Below are 26,718 nucleotides of genomic sequence, written 5' to 3'. Positions count from 1 at the left end.
AAGACAATAATAGTTCAACATGTATCCCAAAGTAACATATAACCTTATAAAGTTTAACTGTTAATTTGAATGTGTAATTTCAGTTCAGCCAAAAGATGCATGTGTCTCATGAAATCATTTCTTTACAAAGCATCTCTTCATCACACGCAAATCAAAGAGGAAAGTAAAAAATGTATCTGAAGTTGGAACTGGCTACATCGAAAAGCTAAGCAGGCGTGTCCAGGATCAAAGAGGAAAGGAGGTTTGTCAAGAACCATGTACAATACACTTGCTGGTATCACTCAACCAGCTTTATTGGTGAGAGTGGAACAGCTAGAAGAGGGGTGAAAAAGAAGGGGAAAAAAGCTTATCTGAATCTTATAATATCTGATCTAAAGTCTGTTTTTTTCATGGTATTTTCTAAGATGCGATTTCTTTTCCTTCAGAATGCTTCATGCATGTAGAAGCTATTTTATACACCTTTTCAGACATGTATCCCTATCTCTGCAAATACACAGCTCTATCACTGTGAACTAACGCCCCACTTACTATATGGCGAAACAATACAACACTACCAATATGTAGTACTAGTTAGGGAAGGATGCGGTTAGATTCAGTTACACAGAAAATTTACAAAATTTGGGTCAAATAGTCTGAAATCTCAGCTTTAAACTAAAATTGTTAAGCATACAGTATATATATTCTAAGCAGTTTTTTTTTTAACCAGTGTACACTTTAAACTCAAAAAGTAATAGCTTGATATGAGTAAGAAATGGCAAAAATAGTTTTCGGCACTATTTTGCCAAAAATCTAATTTGAACACTGTTGTAAAGAGTTTTGTTCCTGTACTTAATTGTTTTATCACCTAGGTATCTTTTTGGTCATTACATGAAAGGTTCGGGTTACTGGCCATAAAATACTTGTGTACTTTATAGTGCTATATCTAACAGACATCTCCTCTGGGTCTACATATCCATCTTCACCACCCCCTCGTTTCCTCCTCAGCAAATTGAGATTAATTTTACAACTGTACCTGATGCTAAATAAAGTACATTCTATTTATAACAGCAAAAAGATATATCAGAAGTGCTCCTGTGAAATAAGATCTCCAAGCATATCAGGAATTGCCTCATCTGTAATTTTTAAACCTACTATAGCCTCAGGAATAAATACTAATAAACATTGCAAGCCTCAAAACTAATTTTGAGAATCAATTGATTTGATAAACAGAAGTAGATCTCTGAACAGCAAATGCATACAAATGAAGTTCTGTGTATAATTAGGGGCAGGTTAATATTGCTCTTAAAGGCTAAACTATTTTTCATTTGGTTGAAAATGGTTTCCACAAAAATGGGGATGGGACTAATCAGCTATCATCATTGACAGTACAGCAAAAATAGACAACGAATCTAAAAGTTGTTCAAAGGATTTTGTATCAGCAAAGCAACCAAAATTCTGCTAACAAGTTAGTTGAAAAATCAACAGAACAGCACCTGAACTTGCATTCATTCATAGGTACATTCAATAAGTTTCAGCTTAATTATACTGATGATGACAGATGTTCTGAAAACATTTCCTACTTTCCAATGTAGGTTTTCTCATTCACTGATAACTATTTAGACTTGAAAAGGTCATCAATAGTTTGCATATACCAACAATGTAACTATTCCAAATTATTGAAAGGAAAATGATAACACAACAATTTCTCTGGTCTTACAGTACTTATTAGGCTAAAATCGTTCGTAACAAATTAGGTTTAATTATTATCAAAACTACTTTAAACTTTCTTTACCACTGACTCCTTACAATATACATATATATACAAAATCTAGTGCTACACATGTACTTCTAAATTCTCCAAAAATAACACTTAACAACTGTTTAAACAAATCACTTCAGCCATAAACCGATCCACCATGCATTACCTGGTAAGTAAATAAATCTTTAAAAGTTACAGAATCCTAATCTTCTTTGTGCCCTTCCTATGGCTGTTTCTGACTTTAAACCTTGTGTATATATATATATATACTGCTTTGTAGATATAATATACCTCATATAAAAGCTTACACATAATAGGATTAATCTCATGTCAATAATAACATACAGATTTACAGACTAGTGCAAGTAGATATTAGGGGGTGAAATGTATTTGAGAAACTGTATATATAGAAAGTCTATCTAAGTTCATACACTATATTTTTCAGCTGACGTTATTATTTCATCAACAACAATGTATTCAACATTAATATTTGCATGTGTAATAGTGACAGGATCCAAACCAAGAACCTCTGAATCTGAGATAGAACTTTTATGATCACCAATGATCAACTTCGTTACCCCTCACCCTTAAAGACAACATCTCCGGCCCAGGTTGAAATATTACCATTGCCAAGAATACAAAGCTTTGGAGACAGTTTGGCTTTATATTGTATTAAATAAGATAAATGGGCAAACTGAAACCTACTAGATCAATAATTGGAACAGGCACCTTTCAAACTGCAAATGGCAGAGGACAAATTCTTGCCATTTCAATTCTTTGACATTTCTGCAGCAGCACTCGAACAAAACACCATAGCACACGAGTTTGGCACTTGCACTTTTCAGTCCTTATGTAATATATATTGGTTATTTGGTCAGAATTACCTTATTGTGCAGAAATCACATGGAAATGCACAGTCTCTAAAAGGGTTAGACTCCAAGTGTACTGTATGGAGGCATTACAAATAATTACCTCTGTTGACTATCTACAGGGACCTGGCAGTGGCAGATCCAGAGGTTTTTTTGTGGCTTCAAGGAACCTGGGGGCCCCCATCCCTGAGAATTTTCTTTAAAAATCATGTTCTTTCGNCCCCCGATAGGTTTCTGGATCCTCCACCGCCTGGGAAATATTTAAAAAAATCTCAGCCTTTCTCCCACAATGCTGCTTAGTATCACTGAAACTACTAACTCTTCAGTGAAACATGCTTTCCTGATGGTGGAGTATATGTCACCCTAGTAAAATACTACTTGCTTCCTACCAACTCGGCTAGTTTACAATAGTTACAACCCATTTACAATAGAAGTTATAATGAAAGAAATATCTTTATGAAAGTTTTCAGTTTAGCTAACACACAAATTCAATGCATGAATGTCTAGATAAACAATCAGCTGATATTTGGCCTATTGATAGTAAAACAAAGAGTTTTTATGCTAGCCTCCACTATCTGGCAAGTTTGTTAAGTAGGTATTTTTCTGCTCAATTACGGGGAATAAGTTTGAAATATTGTTACTCTCCGTAAAGGCTGGGCATAAATATAACTGACTTTGGATACATTTTGGGAAAATAACTTGATTTTTAGAAGATGAAGAAAAGAGTCGAGACTCTACCTAACAAATTCTCCGATTCAATGACGACGTGAAATGTTAGGGTTGAATATGCAACAAGGATGAATTCCTGTATGTGACGCATCTCATAATGAGATCAAAACATACCAATAAACAAATACAACAGTATATTGGGTCCTACACCCATGTTGGGCCTGTGTAGAGTACACACGAACAAGTTCGACAACTCTAAATTAATGCATACACCGGTCAAACTAGGATACTTACCTGCTGCGCTACAGGTTCCAGAATACTTTCTATGATTTTTGTGTGGAACACTGGCATCTTGTGTTGTTTTAGTAAGATCTCATAACACAAAAGATGCTAATGATGTTTTTGATTTCTGATAATTTCACAGACTTTCAACCGAAGTCGACAGCAGCCCGTCCTGTCAAAGATCCGAAGCTGGCGTCCTAATTCTGAAGCCGTATTTTCGTATCCAGTAAAAACTTTTCAAAGTAATACAAGTTTGTATGCCGATATTTCCCAGCTGTTTACTATAAAATCTTCATATTTAATTGTATTAATGAAACTAACACAATGAATGACTTTAAACAGCCTCTTTCTTAAACATTACGGATTTGAGTAATCCGAGATCGACCACTCACATTTGCCATATTTGGAAGGCTGTGCGACCTTGCCCTCTCGTTACAGGAGGTCAATGCCGCTGTTCGCGTTGTGGTTGGTGCCCCGCTCCCAGATGAATCATATAAGTTGCGCTTCACCCCCCGCCCCCAACGTTGTACTCGTATTCAAATCATTACATCATCGATTGATACAGACTGATTATGTTTTTCAGAAATAGATATTTTTGTTCAATCTGGCAGCCTAGACTAGACGGTCATAGTCCATGATGAATACATCTTAAAACTCCTCTTATTTTAAACATCGCCTTTTTTCAATAATCTGACTGAGTCATATTGTTTAAGATGAGTGGAGAAACTTATCTAAGAATTAATTTGACCCGATGTAATTTGATCTTATAGAAATCATTTGCATTGTCAATAGCACTACTTGATGCTGAGTTGATAAGTTTCTATTAACGTTAATCTAGTATAATTTTCAAAAATTGTCGGCATAGCTGCTTAATTTTAATGAATTCCTTTAACCGGATCTAAATAGTTTTAATTTTGCAGTTGACAAGGATTTCTCTTTAAAAAGGGTTTTGTCGTGCCTTCAACTTCTTTTCGTCCTACTTGCAATTTTGTAAATGTTGCAGACACTATGTACCAAGGGCCATAACTCGTATACATTAACAAAGGAAGATGCTGATACATACCGAGAGATGTTTCCTAACAATTGAAACCACAGGGACCTGGACATTTGTTCCAGTAGCTAGGTGGATTGAACCGATATATCCTAATGTGTCAAGTTCTATTCGGTTTATCATCAAATTAATTGCAATTGAGTTGATTTTCTGCTGTTTCTCCATATATTTCTTGTGGGAGGAAACTGGAGTACCCGGAGGAAAACCCACACAACCCGACCACCAATGGAAGATCGTGTATGAATTTGTTTTGCTTACTATCAAAATGATAAATTTCACAAAAAAATCCTTATTACGTAAATTTCATATTTGTTACCAAAAGAAAATTGCCGACCTTAGAAAAAGCAAAAAACGAGCAGGCGGACATATCATTTTACTTTTATTTTCTTATATTTTCCTTTTTAAAATGAGATTTGGCTCCAAAAAAGTTAGTCAGCAGAAAATTTTTACTTGTCACAGGCGCAGATGTTTAAGTAAAATATACATTGTACAATAATGTTACATGTGTCAGGGGTATAACACCAGGTAAAACCCGTGGAATACTGGAGGTACGGTGTTCGCTCGAGTCTGACGTCAGAATTTTGGACGAAACAGAGATTATGTCTGCTCGAGGACAATACATTTCAGGTAGATATATAGGATGTAAGTGAAAAACAGTTACCCATTTATCCAACGATAACAAGCACTTAGTTTGCACCCACTAGAAATGTTAATTCTACTGCGAGTCGATTTTTCACACCGAGATCTATCATTGGAGTAGAGATTTTTCCGAGTGTTAATTTCTGTATCTGATGTGCAACAAAATATCTGGTGCCTGTGATTCTGTCTTTAGAAGGGATGTACAGATCAGGTTATGTCTTCAATCCAATCTCATTAAAATCAGATGTTAATAAAAAATACCTACGGCAAAATGTTAATAAAAATACCTACGGCACGTGATAATGAACAGCTGTATTTACACTGTAAATATATTGCGAAATGAAATTTGGAAATCGATGCGCACATTATCGACATGTTGCGAACATCACAATTAAGTTGCACGAGCATCCTAATATAAATCCTGACACAGGTACGTATAGCATTGACATTTTCGCTCCAAGTGAAAAGAGTATCCCCTCCCCCAAGTTAAGTTTTATACTTATTTTCTGTTTTATAAAGATATTCATTAATGGAAAAACAGCAGGAAATAAATTTACTGGAATAAGGAAACCGATGTACAGTGACCACTTGGATGTAGTAGGTAGCTACCCATCCTCGACACCCAGGGGTTACGCCCACTTTCGCTCTCTACACCCCTGGAATATGTCATAGAAAAATTGAAGAATATTTAATAAATATATTTCCTGATTTTCGTAATATTTACTGAAATAATGAATAAAAATATACAAGATTCCAGTTACAATATATTACTTAATAAAAACACATCAAAATAACTGAAAACCTGCTTTTATTAATTTCATATTAAATCAGTTTTATACATTTTTACTATACATTTACATGTATGTTATATATATATTTCATAAAAAAATAACTTAATTTATCAAGCAATTTATGAAAAATGTAATCAGTAAAGACAGATCATGTATTACATTATTAAATATGCAAAAACAGATGCAAAGCTGGGAATAAAAATAAATACACATATGTACACTGTGTATGATAGAAGAAACAGTCCTTCAAACTCACAGCTGGAAACACAGCGCGGATGGCATTCTGGGCAGCAGCCTCAAAGTTCAGGAAAGCGGTGGTGGGATTGAGTTGGATGTTGAGTTCTTTACGTTCCATCACGGGAGAGAGTGTCGAATTTCTATTGATAGTGATTAATCGCTTTTCAAACGGTCAGCTTATATGTCCCTTTATAAGTTCATATACTTATATATTTATTGGTTGACTCAATGCTCACCAGTAGAGTGGTCAGTTGATGGACCCAAGCCATCAGGTGTTAAGATTCATTATCATCAACTAGAAATATCAGTGGCCCCAAGCCATATGGGGTAATTAATCAAATACAAACATAACTAATGATTATGTTTTAGGGGGAAATAATCTAATGAGTGATACTAAGTTATTAATAATTACACTGAAGACGCATTTATTGGTAAAAAAGATTCTCTGAAAATAATGCTCCAATATTAATTTGCTTCCCCCTAAATTAGATCAATTTAAATTTAAATTTGAATTAATCAAAGCATTATCATCTATATATATACTATTAAGTATATAAAATATATAAAATATTTGTGGATTTCACGTTACTGTTTTGTATGATCTAGCTGATGAAAATGGTATATGATATGAAAAAATGGCTAAAAATGATGAAAATAGACTATATCAAAGCTACATGTATATGACAGTACTGTATACAAATGTATATGATACAGGTAATGTGGGAGAACACAGGTAAAAACCAGGTAAAATATATATGAAACGGACCATAACTGCTATCACAACATTACTGCCTCTATGGTATTTTTTAAAAATGGGAGAAAGGAGAACACACTTTTAACAGTACCCTTTTCAGTTAATAAGGAAACTTTGATCTATGATATCACGGGTGTTTATAACCGAATAGATAAAGAACTACTCATGTTGTCTTCTTCTGTTTCTTCACTTCTGCCATCATCTTTTCTCCCCCTGTCACTTTCTTTTTTTTCTTCTTTCTGTTTTAATGTTTCATTTTTCTTTGGTATCTTTTTTCCCTTTTTTCCTCTACTTTCATATTTTTCATCTTATATCAATGCAGTATTGACCTGTATATACATGTATACTATGTATATTACATATCATTAGGTAACATTATATCACCTATGATACATATCAGGCTGAAGTATTATTATACATAAACACGTTTTTCGTATGAAAGATGCTTAGTGAATCAAATGAAAATGTATCTAATAAGGTTGTTAGCAATTTTATACACAAATAAAAGATATGAAAATGGGAAAAACTTTAAAGATTAAGAAAACGATTTCTTGATAACAGATCATATGTATCAGTTCAATATGTTTATATAACATTTTTGTTAATAATTATTATATATGAAGCAGTTTTGGATTTTACGTATATTTAGAGTCGGGGACACCATTTCCGAGTAGTATATTTTTTTATGTTAACGCCATCTGGTGGGATTTCCCTGTCGTTCAGTCTCTTTCATAACTAGTTTGTACACTGGTATGTAGCGGACAGTATACCATGTGTTTCGCGGGAAATAGTTAGTTATAGCTGGCTGTCAAGTTTTGACCTGGGAACTGTAAGCCAGGAAAGACTCTATGGAGACTAATTCTTTATGGGTAAGTCGTTTGGCACTGGGAGAAGGGTTAGGATGAAGATATAGGCTAGTAATCCTACTTTGTTGCAGTGTATATCCCTAGTCTTGTGTCGTATTTACCTGGATATTGTGTCTTACGTCTACGGGTATGTGTAGCATGACGAGAGGTACTGTACGGGGACCGTCTCGAGGTTAACATAAGATTTATATATATTTTGTCTGTGCCGTATAATATATCGCTATAGTTTCGTTTGTATTTAAACCTTTCATATACTCCACTCTATTTGTTTGTTATGTTGAATTGTAATGTCATATAGTAACTAGATGTGATAACAAGTCGGAACCTGGAGGAAGGATCTGGGAAAACAAATAACCACTAATTATAAGCTATGGATAACTTTTACAACATATCAGAAAATTGGTAATAAATAGAAAAAGTCAGTTAATGAACAAGTAATGTTACAGCCTAGTCGGTAACACAAAAGTAGTGAGTCATAGAATAGATGAGAGCGTTATCGATCAGGTGGACTTCCATGCACAGCGACTGTTTTAGACTGTACTATACGTGTGTAGGCCTGTGGTTAGGTAAGCATAGTATTTAAGTTAATATTGTTGGTTGTGATATGTTAGGCCTAGATAATACAAACAAGTACAAGTGTATTTTATTTACTACAAAGTGATATTTTCTACACAGGACCTGTGTAAAGGAGGAAACTAACAGAAAAGAACATGACTACGAGATGTCCAGCATTGCATGGAGTCTTGGACGTTGCTCAGGTAACTAATTCGATGCAGTGGTTTTTATTCACACTCGATGTATCACGAATATAACATACCTTTAGCATTTTTATGGCATTTTATATAATAGTATAAACACATATGTGATTGTGGTTACTGATGTAGAAAGTAAACATAAGAGAAGCTTAGTTTGATATCCTATGCCGTCTATAATTAGCTAAGGGTATTCCCACCGGAAGTGTGAACTCGTCTGATGTTAGTAAATATTAACCAATATTAAAGCCCATCTATTTTCAATTGTTTGAGAAAGGAAAAGAATATGAGAAAGATGTCTGCTTATGCTGGTCGGTTGTGGGAATTTCTTGCCATTTCGGAGTTATTTACAGAGGAAATAAGAGTATGGAAAGACAACAAGAGGCTCAGAGGGCATGTATCGCTCACCTGGATATCAAAGTAATCGTGGCAAAATATTCTCCAAATAAGATCAAAGGGAATGGACCAGACCCCAAGGCCAATCCTTGTATCATATCTGTGTTGGTTTTTTCATGCCCAGCAATTTTATTTATGATTATGGGATGGGGATCTCAACTGTTTCCAAGCTGTGACTCAGAAACTATAGGCCCCTTAGGGTTGTGGCCAGACCCCAGGATCAATTATAATATCATGACTGCATTCGTCTCTTTATTCCCAACATTTGCATATACAGTTTTGGGGTGGGGATCTCAACCGTTTCAAAGTTATGACCCAGAGACTATGTCTCCAAGGGGAGGGGAGGGGGCAGACCCCTGGGCAATCATGGAAGCATATGTGCATTCTTCTCTTTATACTCAGCAATTGTATATATGGTTATAGGGTGGGGATCTCAACCATTTCCTAGCAATACACTATGTTTGGCCCCACCATTGAGCCAAGGGGGTCAGCCCCACCATTTGTACACTTTTAAGTCCCCGCCTCTCATGAATGCTTCTGACCAAATATGATTGATATCCAGTCTAAATTTCTACAGAAGAAGTCATTATAGCAATATAGCCAAATTGACCCTTTTTGGCCCCACCCCTCAGCCCCTGGTGGGTCAGCCCCACCGTGCCATTTGTACAATTTTGAATCCCCACTGACTAGGGATGCTTCCAGTCAAATATGGTTGATGTCTATATTTTGATTGTAGAGAAGAAGCCGCTTACAGCAATACAGCCAAATAACCCTTTTTGGCCCGCCCCTCAGCCCCCTTGGGGGTCAGCGTCACCATTTGTACAATTTTGAATCCGCACTACCCAGGGATGCTTCCAGTCAAATATGGTTGATGTCCATCTTTTAGTCGTTTATGCTAATGATATGCCAGAATCAGTTAACTGTATAATGAAGCTATTTGCAGATGATACAAAAGTTTACTCAAGTATATCTACACCACATTATTGTAAAAACAGACAAGAAGAGAGACCTCGGAGTGACATTCGACAAACAGCTCAAATTTAGCGAACATGTGTCTGCAGCCGTCTTCAAAGGAAACAGGATGTTAGGATTTTTTTTAGAACATTTACATTTCTAAATCAATCAACATTCTTACTATTATATAAATCACTTTTTAGACCTCATATCGAGCATTGCTCCACAATATGGTCACCCCTCCTAAAGAACGACATACAATCACTGGAAAACATATAACGACGGGCAACTAAAAGGTTAATTGCATTGCAAGACTTACCTTACCCAGATCGACTTAAACGACTAGGACTGCCCACACTTGAATATAGAAGACTACGGGCTGATATGATTCATGTGTACACAATTCTGAGTGGTGTGGACGATGCAGACAAGTCTAAATTATTTACTGAATCCACCTATCCGGCAACTAGAGGTCACTAGCTAAAGCTCTTTAAGAAACATAGCCGCTTAAACACCACCAAGAACATTTTCAGCAATCGTGTAGTTACAAATTGGAACAATTTATCAGCTGAAGTGGTTAATGCCGAAAGTTTAAATAGTTTAAAAAAAAGGTTAAACGTGCGCTGGAAAGATCATGCATAACAAAATATTCGTCCTTTTAATCTACGATGTGTAAATATTAATTAATACTATTGCGACAATTAGACTTCACTAGACGTCTAGATATATTTTAATTTCATACAAAGTATGCCATTCTTCGCGCACTCCATCATCAACCAATCAATTTACGAAATGCAGATTAATAACATCATTACAAGCCACAGGCTTTCCATTGATGTCTTACGTATGAGATACCTAGGAGAGTTGAAGAGAAGAAGTTGCTTAAATCAATATAGCCAAATAACCCTTTTTGGCCCCGCCCCTCAGCCCAACCATTTGTACAATTTTGAATCCCCGCCTCCCATGATTGCTTCTGACCAAATATGATTGATATCCATTGCACAGTGCTACAGAAGAAGTCGTTTATAGCAATATAGCCTAAATATCTCCTTTTGGCCCCGCCCCGCAGCCCCCTGGAGGTTAACCCTACCATTTGTACAATTTTGAATCCCCACCACCTAGGGATGCTTCCAGTCAAATTTAGTTAAATTCCAATCAGTGGTTAAGAAGAAGTCGTTTGAAGAAATTGTTGACGTACAGACGATCGACGGACGGACGACGGACGTCACGGTATGGCATACGCTTACCTTGGTCTTTCGGACCAGGTGAGCTAAAATACATCACCCATTGATGAAGTATTTATAGTACGTGCGGTTTAAACACTGTTTGTCAATATCTGCCCAGAGTATTCGCTCATTACACTCACTCTTGTAAGTGAGAGATCGCTGTTTTGTGTGTGCTTGTAAATTTAATGTTTGATACATACACCAATTTGGTTGTCAGCTAATAAAATATTTATTAATCTAAACAAATCACTCAAAGTTGTTCCAGAGAGCAAATATCTGAGAGCAACCCTGTCACACGACTTATCCTTGGGCCAACATAACAGCATTACAGCTCAGGCGCATAGAACTATAGCATTCTTGCGTCGTAACATGTCTGGATACACCAGGCGGGTCAAAGCTCTCACTGACTCTGTTCTTGTCAGACCTCAACTGGAGTACTCATGCTCTGCCCGGGATCCATACCGTGCAGAGCTCATCAACCAGCTTGAGGTTTTCCAGAGAAGATCGGCCAGAATGTCCACAACAGAACACCAGGATGTGTGTCGGACATGGTTGACACCCTTAGGTGGGGCTCCCTGCAGAACCGTAGGTCTTGTCAACTTCTACAAGATCACTCATAGCTATTCCAGCCGACCGGTACCTCACCAAGGGGGAGGGGGGATATGTGCATTCTTCTCTTCATACTCAGCAATTGTATATATGGTTCCAAGCAATACACTTATTTTGGCCCCACCCAAGGGGGTCATCCCCACCATTTGTACATTTTTAAATCGCCACCTCATGAATGCTTCTGACCAAATATGATTGATATCCAGTGCAAAATTCTACAGAAGAAGTCATTATAGCAATATATCCATCTACAAGATCACTCATAGCTATCTCTGATCGGTACCTCACCAAGGCCGACCTCAGGACACGAGGGGGCCACTGTTATCGTCCTATAAGGCTTCCAATGACTTTTTTCAAGTCATCATGCATGCCAAAGACGATAACGTACTGGAACAACCTTCCTTCCTCACTGGCTGAGGTAGACAACCTTGAATGATTCTGTGCTCCTCACATTAACTTCACTACTGCTTCGTCTCTTACTGACAGAAAAAATGTCATCATTTGAACAGTTATATTGTCTGACGCTGTCTTGTTTCATGCAATGTATCTGACTTGATATGTAGAGGAATACTTACTCAACCAATGGAGCTATTAGGTCACTGGCGTCTTGCTAACTCTGGCCCGTACCAACAGACAGACGGAACGGTAGACTGCGAAACCACCCTCATTTCATCACTACCTCCATGATGGCCGTTTGTAAGATTCCTAGCTAAATATAATGATATGACAAGTGTCCTCTGCGGTATATATATATATATATATATTAACTTATTTACTGTGACAAACGTTTATGCTATATAGCATTCAAACATATACAAGAAAGTAGTTTTTAAGGATCTAATGTTTTGCCTTACTAACTTTACGTATGCCGCTTTTCCGGGACTCTTTCCTTGTGATATGTACAATCTTGCATGACCAATTCTAATCAACAGATCTTTAACGATAAATCTCCAGCAGTGAAACTATTAACGGCAATCATAAACGGCGAATCTTCAGCGGCATACCTTTAACGAAAAATGTTTTATAAGCTTCGTGTTAAATGGTAAATCTTGACCGGTACGACACATTTTTATTTTTCACCTGTCATTCTTTCTCTGTAAATATGTACATATATATCTGAATAGGTTTATCTTTTACCAGAAAGTTATATTCTTTTATCTTTTACAGCATTTTTAAATCTGTGCAAGTGTATAGTTTATTCTATGCTAAAATTTTGCATGGAATGAGGGGTCAGCAGAGGCTTTCTATAAATATGATTCTACTTTCAGGTTCAGTTAGAATTTGTTTTATGACATACTAAAGATGGGAAGGAGTCATCCTCGGCGCTTGGTGAAACAGATCGGAATTCAAGTAGAAGTTGCAACAAAAATCAAACATATACTGGACTTCACAGAAGAACCAAAAGATGTTAGCATCGAGGCCGTAGTCAAATCATTTCACAAAATATCAGATGCACAACAGGAAATCAGAGATGCGCTAAAGGAGTTTGATATAGATGTTATAATAATCGATGACGATGCAGTCTACGCGAATTTTACACTGGAATACCTGCAAGACCGACAGAAATTAGACGAGGATACTCTTGCATATGTTCGTCTGTATATAAATGACGAAGAACAGGTAATTAGGTAAAAAAAAAGAAGCTATTTAAAACTACAATGTAAATTTGTCATACATTTTTTGTATAGCAGTTTCATCCTCATCATAGCAGTGCGATACGACACAGAGCTTACACTCCAGGAATTTTATGCAGACATAGTGTTTGCAATGTGACAGAAGTTGTAATACCACAGGGAAAAAACATTTTCCATTTTGTTCTTTAAATATAAGATAGAACTCGCATTTTATAGAAATCAAATAATTACCTAATCACATTCTCTTAAAAATTTCCGATACTCCTCTAATTTTTTCAATTCATACAATTAAGTTGTTAATGCACACACACCATGTTTTGTATATAGATCAATTTTGAATTTTACTTTTTTGGTCTCTAGCATCACCTCTTAGTCATTGAAGGACGAAATTAGTATTTGGTGAAGTGTTATGTTTTTTTCGAGATACTGTATCTATTAACAAAGTTTTTAAATGTTCATCTTCTATACACAATTTATAATGGTACATTTCATGCAAAATTGATATTGTATGATTCTTTTGTAACAAATTACAATTATCTACAGTTTCATTTAAAAATTTCAGAACACATCCTGGCTGAAATGTGACTTTCCGTGCCCTGTTGTCTTTGATTTCTGTAAGACAAAAGCAGAAAACCAAACAACCAATAATAAAGTCATTGCAAAGGCTTGCAACGAAGAATTTGGTTTCCGTGCGGCAATTGTTCAAAAACGGATCGCCAAACTCAATCATTACTTAGAAAGTTATTCATCATATCTCCAGGAACTCATATCCATATGTAGTAATGCTGAACATATAAACAGGTGTGTCGTGGAGTCTTTCGACGACAACGCCACTGAAGATAAATTGTTCAGCTTTGCTCGTTCTGTATGGCTTGATGGTAACCCCAACACCCCTCGCCCGCTAAGCAATGCGTTCACAGTGAATGATCATAAATCAAAACTTGTCCATGAAATCCTAAAAGACCTTTGTGAGAAAATCAGTTGCTCTATACTGACAAAGTTATCGAATTATATTAAGAAGCAGATAAACACGACAGCTTTCGATGCCGTCAGATCCGATGTTGCAAACAACCAAGTGGGTTATATACATAGGAAGAGTATATTCGTATGGATTTATGATTTATTGTTGGCAGAAATTCGTATTGCAATTTCGATTGTTGTTACGTATTTTATCCCCATGGATGTCAACTCAGATAGATGGCGGAAAGGAATTGTAACGATGACTCACAAATCTTTGCTGGTGCACAGAATGGCTATTCTGAATGAACTAAACAAGCAATACCAGAAAATATACCAATGCATCACATATCAGCTGAAACGAGAACTTCAGGAAACATCAAATCACCTTCTACCATACAGCGCGAAAGGATACTCTGGTAAGCGATAACATGAATAGTACAAATGCCATTATAAATACATATATGCCCACCGATTCGTATTACTCAAATTTTGACTTTTAGAGGCAACTAGCACGCAACCCACTAAAGACCAGAATAAAACGTCCATGTCCAATGCTTAGGCGACTTTAAGAAATAAGAAATATTTTTTTCTGCATTTGGTACACTAATTCTGTCATATTCATTATGTCTCTCGTCAGCCATTTAAATATGACCAAGACGTATGCTGGAAATGTTATTGAAAAGACGCAATAGGTGAAAAAAAGGATTCTGTAGACCTACTCATCATATCATAAACTTTGTCCCCTATAACAGCCTGTTTTACAGGTATTGATTCCCATACTGATATTTGGTCGCGTACCTTACTGTAGACAGAGTTACATGTATGACAGTTTATGATGTGTCATATTATGCGGGACATATTTTATATATTTTGTCACCTATACTTGCAAAAGTATCGAAGTACCTCATGGGATGGTAAAGTATACTAAAATCATGCCTTGTACCGTACTATATATAGAGGTATGGTTTTTATTTACCCGTCGCGCATGTCCTGATACAAATCTATGCATACTCCAAAAAAGTATTCAGGTATAGTTTGGTATCTGAAGATAATAGAAGCAGGCATTTGCATAATTGATTTTAAACATTTTAGTTTAATGTATTATGTAGGGTTTTCGCTTCATTTTTTTCCTACCAGATATGATGCAGGAAACGAATACCTTTCCCTAGAACGTAGTTTCGAGTGAACATATCTTATCAAACCCTCTGCTACTCATTTTGTTTGTTTGTGTGATCCCCTAAGGGGGCTGAAACACATTTAAAACTGGTTTGGTTTAGTTTTATTTTGTTTAACGTCCTATTTACACCTAAGGACATTTAAGGGCGTGCTCCATGTGTGTTGCGTGATGGTGTGTATTTGTGCTGAAGGCAGGGTATGTTGGAGTAGTTGCCTCATTGTGATAGCGCGGATCTGATGACGACGTTATAGTGCAATGCCACTGAAATACCATGCACCCAGCACAGCATTCCGCCCGGTCACATTATACTGACAACGGGCGAACCAGTTGTTGCCAATTACCTAAATACTGAGCGTTAAGTAAGGAATAAAATCTACAATTTTTAAGTACTTTCGTATGTCCCGGCCTGGAGACAGAACCCATTGCCTTCCTTACCCGGTCGAACGTTCAACATCAAGGCCAAAAGTGGGTTTTGCCAAGCAAGGCGCTAGGAAATAAAACGTCAGAAATATAAAGATACCAAATACTACCATGGAAGCAGTATATTTATTATAAATAGAGGGCACACAAGCTAATCCCCAATTCTGCAGGGGTTCCCCCCATTAGTCGCCTCTTATGATACATGCAGTGGTTAACAGCAGGTGCGTTCTTTTATCGATCCCCCACCTGCAGGGGTGACATATTTAAGAGTTACATATGTCACTATGTTTACATTACAGAAATATATTTAACGTTTACACATAAACACATAACAGGACCGGTAAAGATAAAACAATTTATATTACAATTACATCCTCAATCACGTTAACTATATATATGCTATTCTAATTGGTAAATATCCTATTGTTAGCTAATGATATGTTTTCGTATCGTAATCACATAGATTTACATGTTTTTTGTATGCTCGTATTCGTAGGTTGCAAACTGACATCTGCCAGCTATGGTACTGATAAATTTGGCAGGAAGGTCATTGGGTTGCGCGCAGAAAACTTTGATCACATTCATCTGACCTATGAAAAAGGCATGGATATCTTCTTCGACCAGAAGACAATCAAAGAGTCTACTTCAGAAATGCAACTAGTAGACGCTTACATGGATTTCCAACTCGTGGAAAACGTTCGGATCAGGTTTGAACTCCGTCGATACCTCAACCAGATCGTCAGAAAGCACACACCGGAACTGATGAAGAAGCATTCAAACCTTATCACGATCAGTACAAGTCCTGTCACGTCTCATCGAGGAGGCATAGAAAAAGCCGCATGCATTGTCCTCTACTGTTCTTGCAAGGGCATCATTCCATTAGGAGAGCCAACGTTCCCACGGGAATTAGACAACATTCCAGTTGATGTCAGGGAAGGTTATATATACTTCGCAACAGCACGAGAATTCCATGATCCTCTCCGTCTAGGATGTAGCATAGGCGTTTCAGGAGAATCTAAAGCGGGCTCTATAGGCGTTTTTGTGAAGGAGGTTGCCACAACAGATCAGTATGGACTACTTACTTGTGGCCATGTCCTACTTCCGGGTCAGGAGCTAACTGACCCTCACATCCGACAAAAAATTCGCGATTCAATCGTTTCCATTGATGTTGTTCAACCTTCGTACATGGATGACCGCAGTAACATAACGTGTGGTAGACTCATTGATGCCAAATTTGGAAATGTTATATACAACGGCAATTTTACAGGCGTCGACTATGCATATGTGAGAATGACATGTCGCATACCTCGGGTATTGAAATTTCCTACTGTCGAATGGGAACATACTGAGGCCTCAATGAAAGATGGTAAGTCCAATTACGCATGCGTATATGTAATTCACTCCAAGTGACGTGCAATATATTTATCATAACCGTTGATCACCATTCAATGTTTGATATTATTACCACTGATTCAATCGTACAGTTGAAACTTCAAAGATGTACTAATTTTCCTATTTTCATAGAATCACCAAATTAGGAATGTTTGTGTCCTGAGATAATTTCATGTTTTCTCTACAAAGGAGTGGTGAACCAGATGTATTTAACCACACATCGAGAGGTATGGTACCAGAGGTATGGTTGTAAACGAGGAGTGGGGAAGAGGGATTGGGCAGGGGTTATATCTCCTTGCGAGAATGTTTAGTGATTAATATTTAAGATTAACTATTTTTACACGTAGTAAATACTTATGATATACTTACAATATTTAAATATATTTGATACAGTTACTGTTATAATTAAACAGGTTACACAGAAGAAACGGAGATGGGTCCCCCGATACTAGACATGGATGTGGACGACACTGAACATAATGTGTATAAATTTGGAAGAACATCAGGGTTTACAAGAGGAGCGTTTAATTTCAGCGGGGCTGTACTTCGAAAAGAACCATTTTCAGCTTCTCTTTGTCCGCAAAAAAATGCGGAATGTTGCCTGTTCAATTTATACAATATTGAAAGTTTGAGAAGGCCCTTTTTTGAACCAGGGGATTCTGGAGCGTCTGTTTTCATACGGAAAGCACATAGGGCTCATGTGGTTGGGTTAGCAGTGGGAGGCTTGGTCAATGGCAGAGAATGCTTCGTAACCCCTATAGGTGCTGTGTTAGACTCCATTGATCCGCGCATTGAAATCCAATGCTTCCCGTATTAGTGTGATGCTAGATATAACTTTTGTGATTATGAATAAATAGAAGAATTGGGCAAAATATCTTGCTTCGCAGGAGGTTGCTTATCTGGTATATCATACTTTCCTTTTTTTCTCACGTGTTTAGATTCAATCATCCTAAATGGCATTGACAAAAATTGAATTGACAACTTGTAAAAATAATTATATTCCTATGATAGATAATTTACTTTACAACTTCCCTTCATAAATATTAGGCTATCAATTGCAAAAACATTTTCGTTGCTCAAAATATTTTCGTCGTTATTGGATCAGCAGGAGAAACCTGAGTCAGTAAACTCATTAAGCTAAATGACGTGTCAATGTTTATTTAACCGATGCTTGGTACTATGTATAGTTTACATGCGTTAATATACTCGTAGCTCGATAACAATGAGTAAAAAGGTAGTTAGTCTTTCCTATTTTTGCTTTGGAACGTTATATTGTTTTTAAAATAACTTTTTATCGTAATTATTTCTATTCCTTTGTTTCAAAATTCTTAAACATCATAATACATATCTCTTCGGGGTTTTACAGTTTTCGAAGTGTTAAAGGGGACAATGTTGTCTTTTGTAAGGAAGCTACTTTATAGCGAAAAGTTTTTGCCATAGTTCAACTTTTGCTTTTGATAACAATCTGTAGATATGGCGAATTCATCAAAACGGCGATTGTTATTACACGACATACAATAATTTTAGAAAAGAACGAGATTACACTGGGTGACTATGGATTTCACTGTTGATGTGCAAATACTTCACTTGGCAAAAGTTTTCCTGTTTATTGTAGTGTAGGTGAAATATTTGTTCCACAACAGACGGATACATATGATATACAACGCATGAACGTGGGTAAAATTATATGCAACCTGGTGATTTAATACGGTTCGACATACAATTATTTGAGTACAGCAATGATTTTGGTATATATATATGTTTTAGAACATTGAGGTTACATTGAAGTTTAGCTTTCGACATAATAAAAATTTAGAAATACTGAATTCATCATAACTTAAGGACACCGTATCATGTTGCATTTAAATTAATTTCTTTCAATAAAGTCAAATTATTCCTATAAAATGATATATTTGTTCCACTCAGGTCTAATTTATCAATAAATCCGTCGACATTATGTTCATGCGAAACATAGTTAGAAAAGAAACAAATCTTGCTCCCATTTCTGTTTGAAAATAAGAGGCCATGATGTTCTGTGTTTAAAATGGTGTAGTTACGTTCCCTTCATTGAGTTGTCGCCCTTGAGATGAAAATGTTTGCTCAGTTACCCAACAGTATCAAACAGGGACATATGCACATTACACAAATACCATCACTTTCCTTTAATAGTTTTCAGATTCGTATGTATTTTTTATTTTGTTAACTATATTTTGACAGCGTTTGTGACAAATAAAAGGGCAAATATGATGCATGTATGTAGGGAAAATGCAAAGTGCATCCTTTCACAAATCACCGAAATCAGACATGGTATAATTCCTTTTGAACGGATCTTCAGTAAAAAGCATGATGTACAAAAGCCATTTTAAAGTCTAAAATTATTCAGAACCAGATGTTAACACTATCTTTATCCCTGAAAATCCATTCCAAATGAAAGAATGGTGCTGACAATGCCATGTCAAATTTGTATATTACACTTGTATTTTATGTATTTATCTTTATTGTGTCTTTTACATTGATGCATTGGTATTTATAATAATGAATTTCAAAAATATTCCAAGTAATATGAACTATGTAATGTGTACATATGTTACCAAAGATTTGTTTTGGTTAGAGCAAATATGATCACAATGATCAGGTCAGCTAGCATTGATTTTGTTATTTTTAAATAGTGGGTTGAGTTTGTTGTTATTCCTGATTAAATTGAAATGAAAAGACACATGTAAATTCACGTCTGATTTACCTAGCTGGTGAATTGTATACAATTGTAGAACTTGCGATATGGTAATGGCCATTCTAGAATGCACTGGTTGCAATATCACACTTGTCTCGGCTTTAGTAGAGTAATATGAAGCAGCAACGTACGTTTCATTGACTCCTAGCAGTCTGAATGGGTAGCAGGATAAAACAGACGATGCAGTTGCTGGAACTTTACAACAATTGTAAACTTATTTTAATCACTTTTGTTGTCCCTAAGGGCAAGTTATGTCATGCCATGGCTTGGTAACCATCTTTTCTCAACTCCTGTTTAAAATATATTATATCATTGTACCAGTTTGGTTTCTTTCAGAACTGTTTTTCGAAGTATTCTCCCCTTATCTATAATATGAAGCAACAAAATGAAGATTTCAGCCGAAGACATATTTCCCATGTCGACTCCTGCAGTTTTAATTTTCAAACGCTCGAATTTCGAAAGCATAAATTGTAATTCTGTATCGCAAGATGTGATTTTTAGGAAGTACTTCTGTAGAAATCATATTTCATAAAGTGCTGAGGATAATCTTATTTTAATTGACGGTTACTTTTGCCTTGCAAGACTCCTTATTAATAATAGGTCAATTCCCATTGGTGTTGGGGGAGGGGGCAAAGAGTGCGAAAAATAAAGGTAAATATTTATAAGCCTCTCCAATCATTAGGGATGAAGATTTTTCAAATAATTGATAACAAAGGATTCCTTGTTGAAAGGGACTTTACCAAGAATAATATGTGTCATGTGGGAATATGGTGAGGGCGGGGGCATTCTCTGTTTTTATTTTTGCATTGCTGAGTCTCCCTCTGTCCAATAATGCTCAGACCAAAGTTAGTAAAATCTCATTCATATGTAGGGAAGGAGAAGAGTTTTATAGATAAACGTATGCATATTTCTTTGTATCGTTTATTGGGTTTCGCCCTCCTGTCCCAAAGGGACAACACCTTCAATTTATAAATCAATGATACCCACTGTCCAGAGGATGCGCTTGATCATATTTGGTTTTAGTCCGTCCTTCCGTACGGGAAGTTTTTAAAAAAAAAGTTTTACCTTTATTTCCCCGATAAGGCACCGCCCCTCTTCTCCCAGGGTGCATAACATCTATTGCTATAACACCGAGTTCCTTAAGCGCAATGATGCTCTTTTCAAAATTTGGTTAAAATCCTTTGATAGCTACGTATACTGAAGGAGTAATATTATCTTTATATTTTCACTTGGACCTTGTTCATCTGCCTCAATGGGTTTATATGCTCATTTATATAACGCTGAGTTCCCTTTTCCCGACAACCATCTTACACAAACTGGCTGAGATACATTGATCCGTTATGGACTGGTATCGTTTGTAAGGAAATGTGTGCTCGTCACATATTTGTACACCCATGAATGTCTAATTGAACGAGTTATTCTTATACTTGTTAACTGTGTTGTTGTGGTGTTTATAAATGCATTTATCCACACACTTTTGTAGATATGAAGAACGATAAAGTTGTTTCTTATAATGTACCTGTTAAACTCAACAGTACAAATACATATTTAAGAATAAACCTGCTATATCCTACCGTCTAGTATTAGGCGACGATTTTGTTCCGTTCTGAGTATTCTGCTTAGGGTAAAATTAATTTCACCCTATGCTGTATATATCTTCGGACCACTATATTTTCGTTCTTATGGTTAAAACTTGAAATTTATTGTTCATTTGTTTAATTGGTGACCTGGTTTATCCAACGTCTACAGTATATATTTGACGGATTTAGTATCACGGAAATATGTTCATGGCAACAGCCATGGTTATATGATGTGAGAACGGGTGTCCAGGTATACACCGCCTGAAATAAATGAAAGTAGATAGAAGACAAGGAAGACGACCCCCCCCCCCCGATTATGCAGGACCACCCATAGTTGTTGATGATGCATTGGGATACAGCAAGCCTATTCTGTTCTGTCCCCGAACCTGTACGCTTTTGAATTTTCCTATACGAGTGAACGTGTTTGAAAAATAAGTAACAATTCTAATACGTGTAATCATTCGTGATAAATACGCTTGAACTGTTATCAATTTCACAAATGCAGGTGGAAATACAATGTACAATATCGGTCTATATTTTGTTGTTGTTATTTTTCATTTTCTCATTCTATAATTACATATAACATACAATGTAACAGTAATTACCATTGTACGGTAAATTCTAAATCGTTAGTACTTTGAATCATGAGAAATGGGAATCAAGAGTCCAAATATTGGTTATTGTATAATGATACAAATGTGTTGTTACGGCGTTACCTATATTTATATGTTGTAATAAACTTCTGTATGTTCACTAATTTCAACTGATTTCAGCGAGAAATGTTCACTTAATGGACAGCTGAAACTTCTATTTTAAATCTGAGAATATTCCAGCGTCTATATTTTATTTCCCATGGGCACCGATGATACTTCTTTTTGTATTATATCCTTTCAAATCCTATTCCTGTCAATTATAACGATCTAAGAATCAAATTTAGTAAGCCCTACTGTCGAATCTTATGTCCTTTAAGGTTATCCAACGAGCATTTTAACTATTGGAATTGGAATTTCAAAAAGTTACTGATGAATTCTGTAGCGAAACGGGATCATGTTGAATTGGATTCACTGTTAAGAATGGGCTGAATCCATAAGGTCTTTCATTCAAAAAATAAATATATAAAAAATAGATATTTAAATAAAATAAAAAAATCATCTTGATGTCAAAAACTAGAAAATTTACCCGAAGTATCTAGATCTATAATCCGATGTCCTAGCCACACTCAACGATCTACAATATAAATATGTAGTTGAACATCAGACAACTTCTAAAACTTGATCTTTTTCTTACACTTCTTACTGGATACCTCAGTGTACAGCATCTAAAATGGTTTTTTTTTAATGAAGGTTAGCTTTTAAAGTACATGTTCTATTTGAAATAAAATAAAAAAAAAATAAAGTTGATTATTCCAATAATAGTAAAATTTAAAGGCACCGGGTCAAATTTATAAAAAATGAAGTTTCATATCTGCAATCAAAAAGAAAGAAAGAACAATTAAGTTGTATCGCAAGACACTGAACAATTAATATTTCAAATGCTGGAAAAATAAACAAAACTGTGATTTCCCCTTGAACAGAAAAGTTTTATTTGTACTAATTATCTAGTCCTGTATTAATTTTATGACAACTGCTGCACGGAACTGAGTAATTCCCGATTTCGTTTAAGATTACCATTGAAGGAAATTACAGTATCAATCTTACACCAACGTTACATGAACGAACTTTTAATGACCAACTTTTATTGTGTTTGAGTTTCGTTATGAATCTACAAATAATAGCTGATGCTATATCCTCCAAATAAAGCAATAACTACAATATATGTTGAAATCATTACTTACTCTGTGTTTCATTCGTAATTCAGTTATGTATTTCCATGCAGAGTGTTTAACCAAGGGCGTCAAAACCTGATAAATCCTCAGTATGATCGGCTAGATTATTATATACGATATCCGTGCTGCAAAACTGGTTTGCTTCTGTTCTGTTTTCCCCTTCAACCAAATGTCCATCGGTAGACTCGAAGTTTATTTTGTGTTAACACGAATTACGTCCCTTTGACTGTTTTGAAATCGCTAGTCCGTGAAGAAAAGTAAACCTAAAAATAGGATCATTTCGTATTTTCACGGAATATGTCCTGCATATATTGCTTTCATGTATCGTGTTGTTAGAGATACTTCATATCGTCAACAATGTCTGGGCGCACGAACATGATGCAACGATTACACTAGGAGTTACATGCTGGTCGGAAGGATTGTTTGTTGTACAGTCAACATAATAATGCCTCATATTCAGCACGGAAGTCAAATGTAATGTTCCCCGACATATTGTGTTATGTCACCATTATAATGAATAAAATACTTAAATTGACGTGTTAAAACTGTCAGCAGGTTTCTTTCTGGGTCACATAGCAGCCGAAAGGCCAAATATCATTGCCTGACACAAAGGTTAACAAATTTGCTCGACGGTTTTTTAACAATACAGATAAACCAAATGACTCAAAACTACTAAAACATGTCTAGTTTGGTGTGCTTAAGCATATAAATATATCCATTCTGTTTCATGTGGGTGCTAATCAGATGTCTATGTCTTATGTGATAGAATACAGTTGTGAGGTTGAAGTAAGGCAGTTGATAGATTTTGACCAATCAGAGCAAGTGTTGTCAAATCCATCAATGAGAATAATGCCACTAGTTCTCACTAGGCGGCGTCGTATTTGTTGGAGCACCGAAAGCAAAGGTGATTGGTTTGATTTGGTTTGGTTTTCTGACAACAGGTGAACCAGTTTTTGCCATTACCCTAAATGCCGCACGTTAAGCAGAGATGACAACTACGATATTTAAGGACTTTGGTATGTCCCAGCCTGGAGACAGAAAACAACTTGTCATTTGAGCATTCGACCAATGCAAGCTTGCTAGTATGTGGGTTTTGTCACTTAAATAAGGAAAAGAAGCCCATAAAAAATTAGAAAGGAGTAGAAAGAAATATAAAGATCCCAAATATTGCAATGGGTGCAGTAGATTTATTTTGGTCAAATCCTCAATTCTGCAGGGGTCTCTGACTTTGGTAAGAGCAGATGTATTCTTTTCTCGATCCTGCAGGGGTAAATAGCATCAGAGTTACTGAACATATCGTTATTGGTATAAACCAACGTGCTAGGTACTATTGCTATACATGAAAGCTCTATTCAGGAAATAGGTAATAAGGAACCGTACATCTTTCAACATGTAGTAAGGAAATCTAGATTCGTTCGTTAAAAAGATTGTTCTATTGGCTTAACATCCAACGACGGGCCATTTATCTGTATTTTATCAGTAATGTACTAGTAAAATACCAATTACGCCTTACTGACATTTGGCGCGAGAGAATTTCCCTAAATAGCTTATCCGGCAGAGCATCAGATTAGAAAACCAGAGGTCCCTGGTTCAATCCTTAGCAAGCTTTCAAGATATATAAACGCAGACAATTTAATATGTGTGTAACAGGAAAATCCTGTTACTTGAAATGACCCATAATCAAAACAACTTGCAAGTAAAAGGGAAGATAACGCAGAAGATGAACATTTTATATAGCTTGAAATAGATGAACAAAATTATGAAAAATACAAAATTCATCGCGAGTTACAGTCGGCTGGATTAGATTTGTTATTAATTGATATTGAAATGTTTCAAATAGGGGAACGAATATTGTATTTCAGACAAAAAGCCTATCAATACTTCGCTGCGTTGCTGTATAAACGAAACATGCCACGTGTACGTAAGCTTCGTAACGTATTTGTGACGACACTTTGAATATCGTCTTATAAGTCTTATTTTGATTTTTTAACAAGAGGCCCAATGGGCCTGCATCGCTCACCTGGTATAAATCTCACACTTGTAACCTTAAAAGTGATCTCAAATAAATCTACAGGCAAAATATAAGTATTTATGATTAAAATTCATTCAAAAGACCCATTTTTTTTAAACATTCCACCTCTGTGATTGAAAGTCGAACAAAGTCATTATGTTGAACAAATTGTATAGCCTTTCATCTCAGGATGCAATTTGCAAAGTATTAATATCCTGGAACCCATGGTTATTCAGAAGAGGTCGTTTAAGATTTTAAACAAATTTGACTCCTGTGACCTTGAATATAAGTCAAAGTCATTCACTTTAACAAACATAGTAGTCCTTGATCCCAGCATGCTACTGACTAAGTATCAACATCCTGAGCCTTTTGGTTATTCAGCACAAGTTGTTTAAATATTTTGAACATATTTGCTCCTTGTGACCTTGAATATGATTCAAGGTCATACATTTAAACAAACTTGGTAGCCCTTGATCTCAGCATGCTACTGGCCTAATATCACCCTGGGCCTTTTGATTATCGAGAAGAAGATGTTTATTTTTTTTTACATATTTGACCCATGTGACCTTGAAAATGGGTGAAGGTCATTCATTTGAACAAACTATGTAGCCCTTTATGTCAGCATGCTACTGGCCAAATATCATCACCCTGGGCATTTTGGTTATTCAGAAGAAGTTGTTGAAAGGTTTTTTAAGACAATTGACCCCTGTGACCTTAAATATTATTAAAGGTCATTCATTTGAACAAACATTGTAGCCCTTCATCTCAGCATGCTACTGGCCAAATAGCATCACCCTGGGCATTTGGGTTATTGGGAAGAAGTTGTTTAAATCTTTTCACATATATGACCCCTGTGACCTTGAATGTGGGTGAAGGTCATTCATTTGAACAAACTTTGTAGCCATTTATCTCAGCATGCTACTGGCCAAATATCATCACCCTGAGCATTTTGGTTATTCAGAAGAAGTTGTTTAAAGGTTTTTTAAGACAATTGACCCCTGTGACCTTGAATATAATTGAAGGTCATTCATTTGAACAAACTTGGTAGCCCTTCACCCAAGCATGCTACTGGCCAAATATCATCTCCCTGGGCATTTTGGTTATTGAGAAGAAGATGTTTAAAGTTTTTGACATATTTGACCCCTGTGACCTTGA

The 26,718-nt window shown here is 36.0% G+C and overlaps 2 protein-coding genes across 22 annotated transcripts in view; one reads left to right on the top strand and one right to left on the bottom strand.

Annotated features, from left to right (window-relative positions):
* Positions 1–3,953, bottom strand: part of LOC110462068 (vinculin-like) — a 66,663-nt gene extending 62,710 nt beyond the window's left edge. For 10 of the 19 annotated variants that reach the window (XM_021515849.1, XM_021515853.1, XM_021515856.1 and 7 more), the window contains exon 1: positions 3,571–3,952. In XM_021515849.1, the coding sequence (XP_021371524.1) occupies positions 3,571–3,627 (57 nt within the window). In that variant the 5' untranslated portion in view covers positions 3,628–3,952. Of the gene's footprint in view, positions 1–3,570 lie in introns of all 19 variants that reach the window. The other 9 variants (XM_021515864.1, XM_021515867.1, XM_021515863.1 and 6 more) reach the window with 3 other exon arrangements.
* On the top strand, positions 25–22,253 carry LOC110462071. Of its 3 annotated transcripts, none has more exons than XM_021515871.1 (6): positions 25–241; positions 8,572–8,654; positions 13,102–13,453; positions 14,030–14,843; positions 16,521–17,390; positions 17,830–22,253. In XM_021515871.1, the coding sequence occupies exons 3-6, from the start codon at positions 13,136–13,138 to the stop codon at positions 18,231–18,233; spliced, it is 2,406 nt and encodes an 801-aa protein (XP_021371546.1). In that variant the 5' UTR covers positions 25–241; positions 8,572–8,654; positions 13,102–13,135; the 3' UTR covers positions 18,234–22,253. The 3 variants fall into 3 exon arrangements, with proteins under 3 accessions (XP_021371546.1, XP_021371544.1, XP_021371545.1); XM_021515869.1 differs by lacking the exon at positions 25–241 and adding an exon at positions 7,761–7,899; XM_021515870.1 differs by lacking the exon at positions 25–241 and adding an exon at positions 8,392–8,462.
* Positions 22,254–26,718: the final 4,465 nt, after the last annotated feature.

This window comes from Mizuhopecten yessoensis, unplaced genomic scaffold, assembly GCF_002113885.1.
Source record: "Mizuhopecten yessoensis strain PY_sf001 unplaced genomic scaffold, ASM211388v2 scaffold10745, whole genome shotgun sequence".
Lineage (NCBI taxonomy): Eukaryota > Metazoa > Mollusca > Bivalvia > Pectinida > Pectinidae > Mizuhopecten > Mizuhopecten yessoensis.
This window is presented reverse-complemented; position numbering and strand designations above follow the sequence as displayed.

What these genes read in the sequence shown, in the direction of transcription:
- LOC110462071 (XM_021515871.1), top strand. Translation starts at nt 13,136, where the DNA reads ATGGGAAGGAGTCATCCTCGGCGCTTGGTGAAACAGATCGGAATTCAA. An exon ending in ATATAAATGACGAAGAACAG is followed by an intron (nt 13,454 to 14,029) that starts GTAATTAGGTAA and finishes TAAAAATTTCAG; the next exon opens with AACACATCCTGGCTGAAATG. An exon ending in CAGCGCGAAAGGATACTCTG is followed by an intron (nt 14,844 to 16,520) that starts GTAAGCGATAAC and finishes TCGTATTCGTAG; the next exon opens with GTTGCAAACTGACATCTGCC.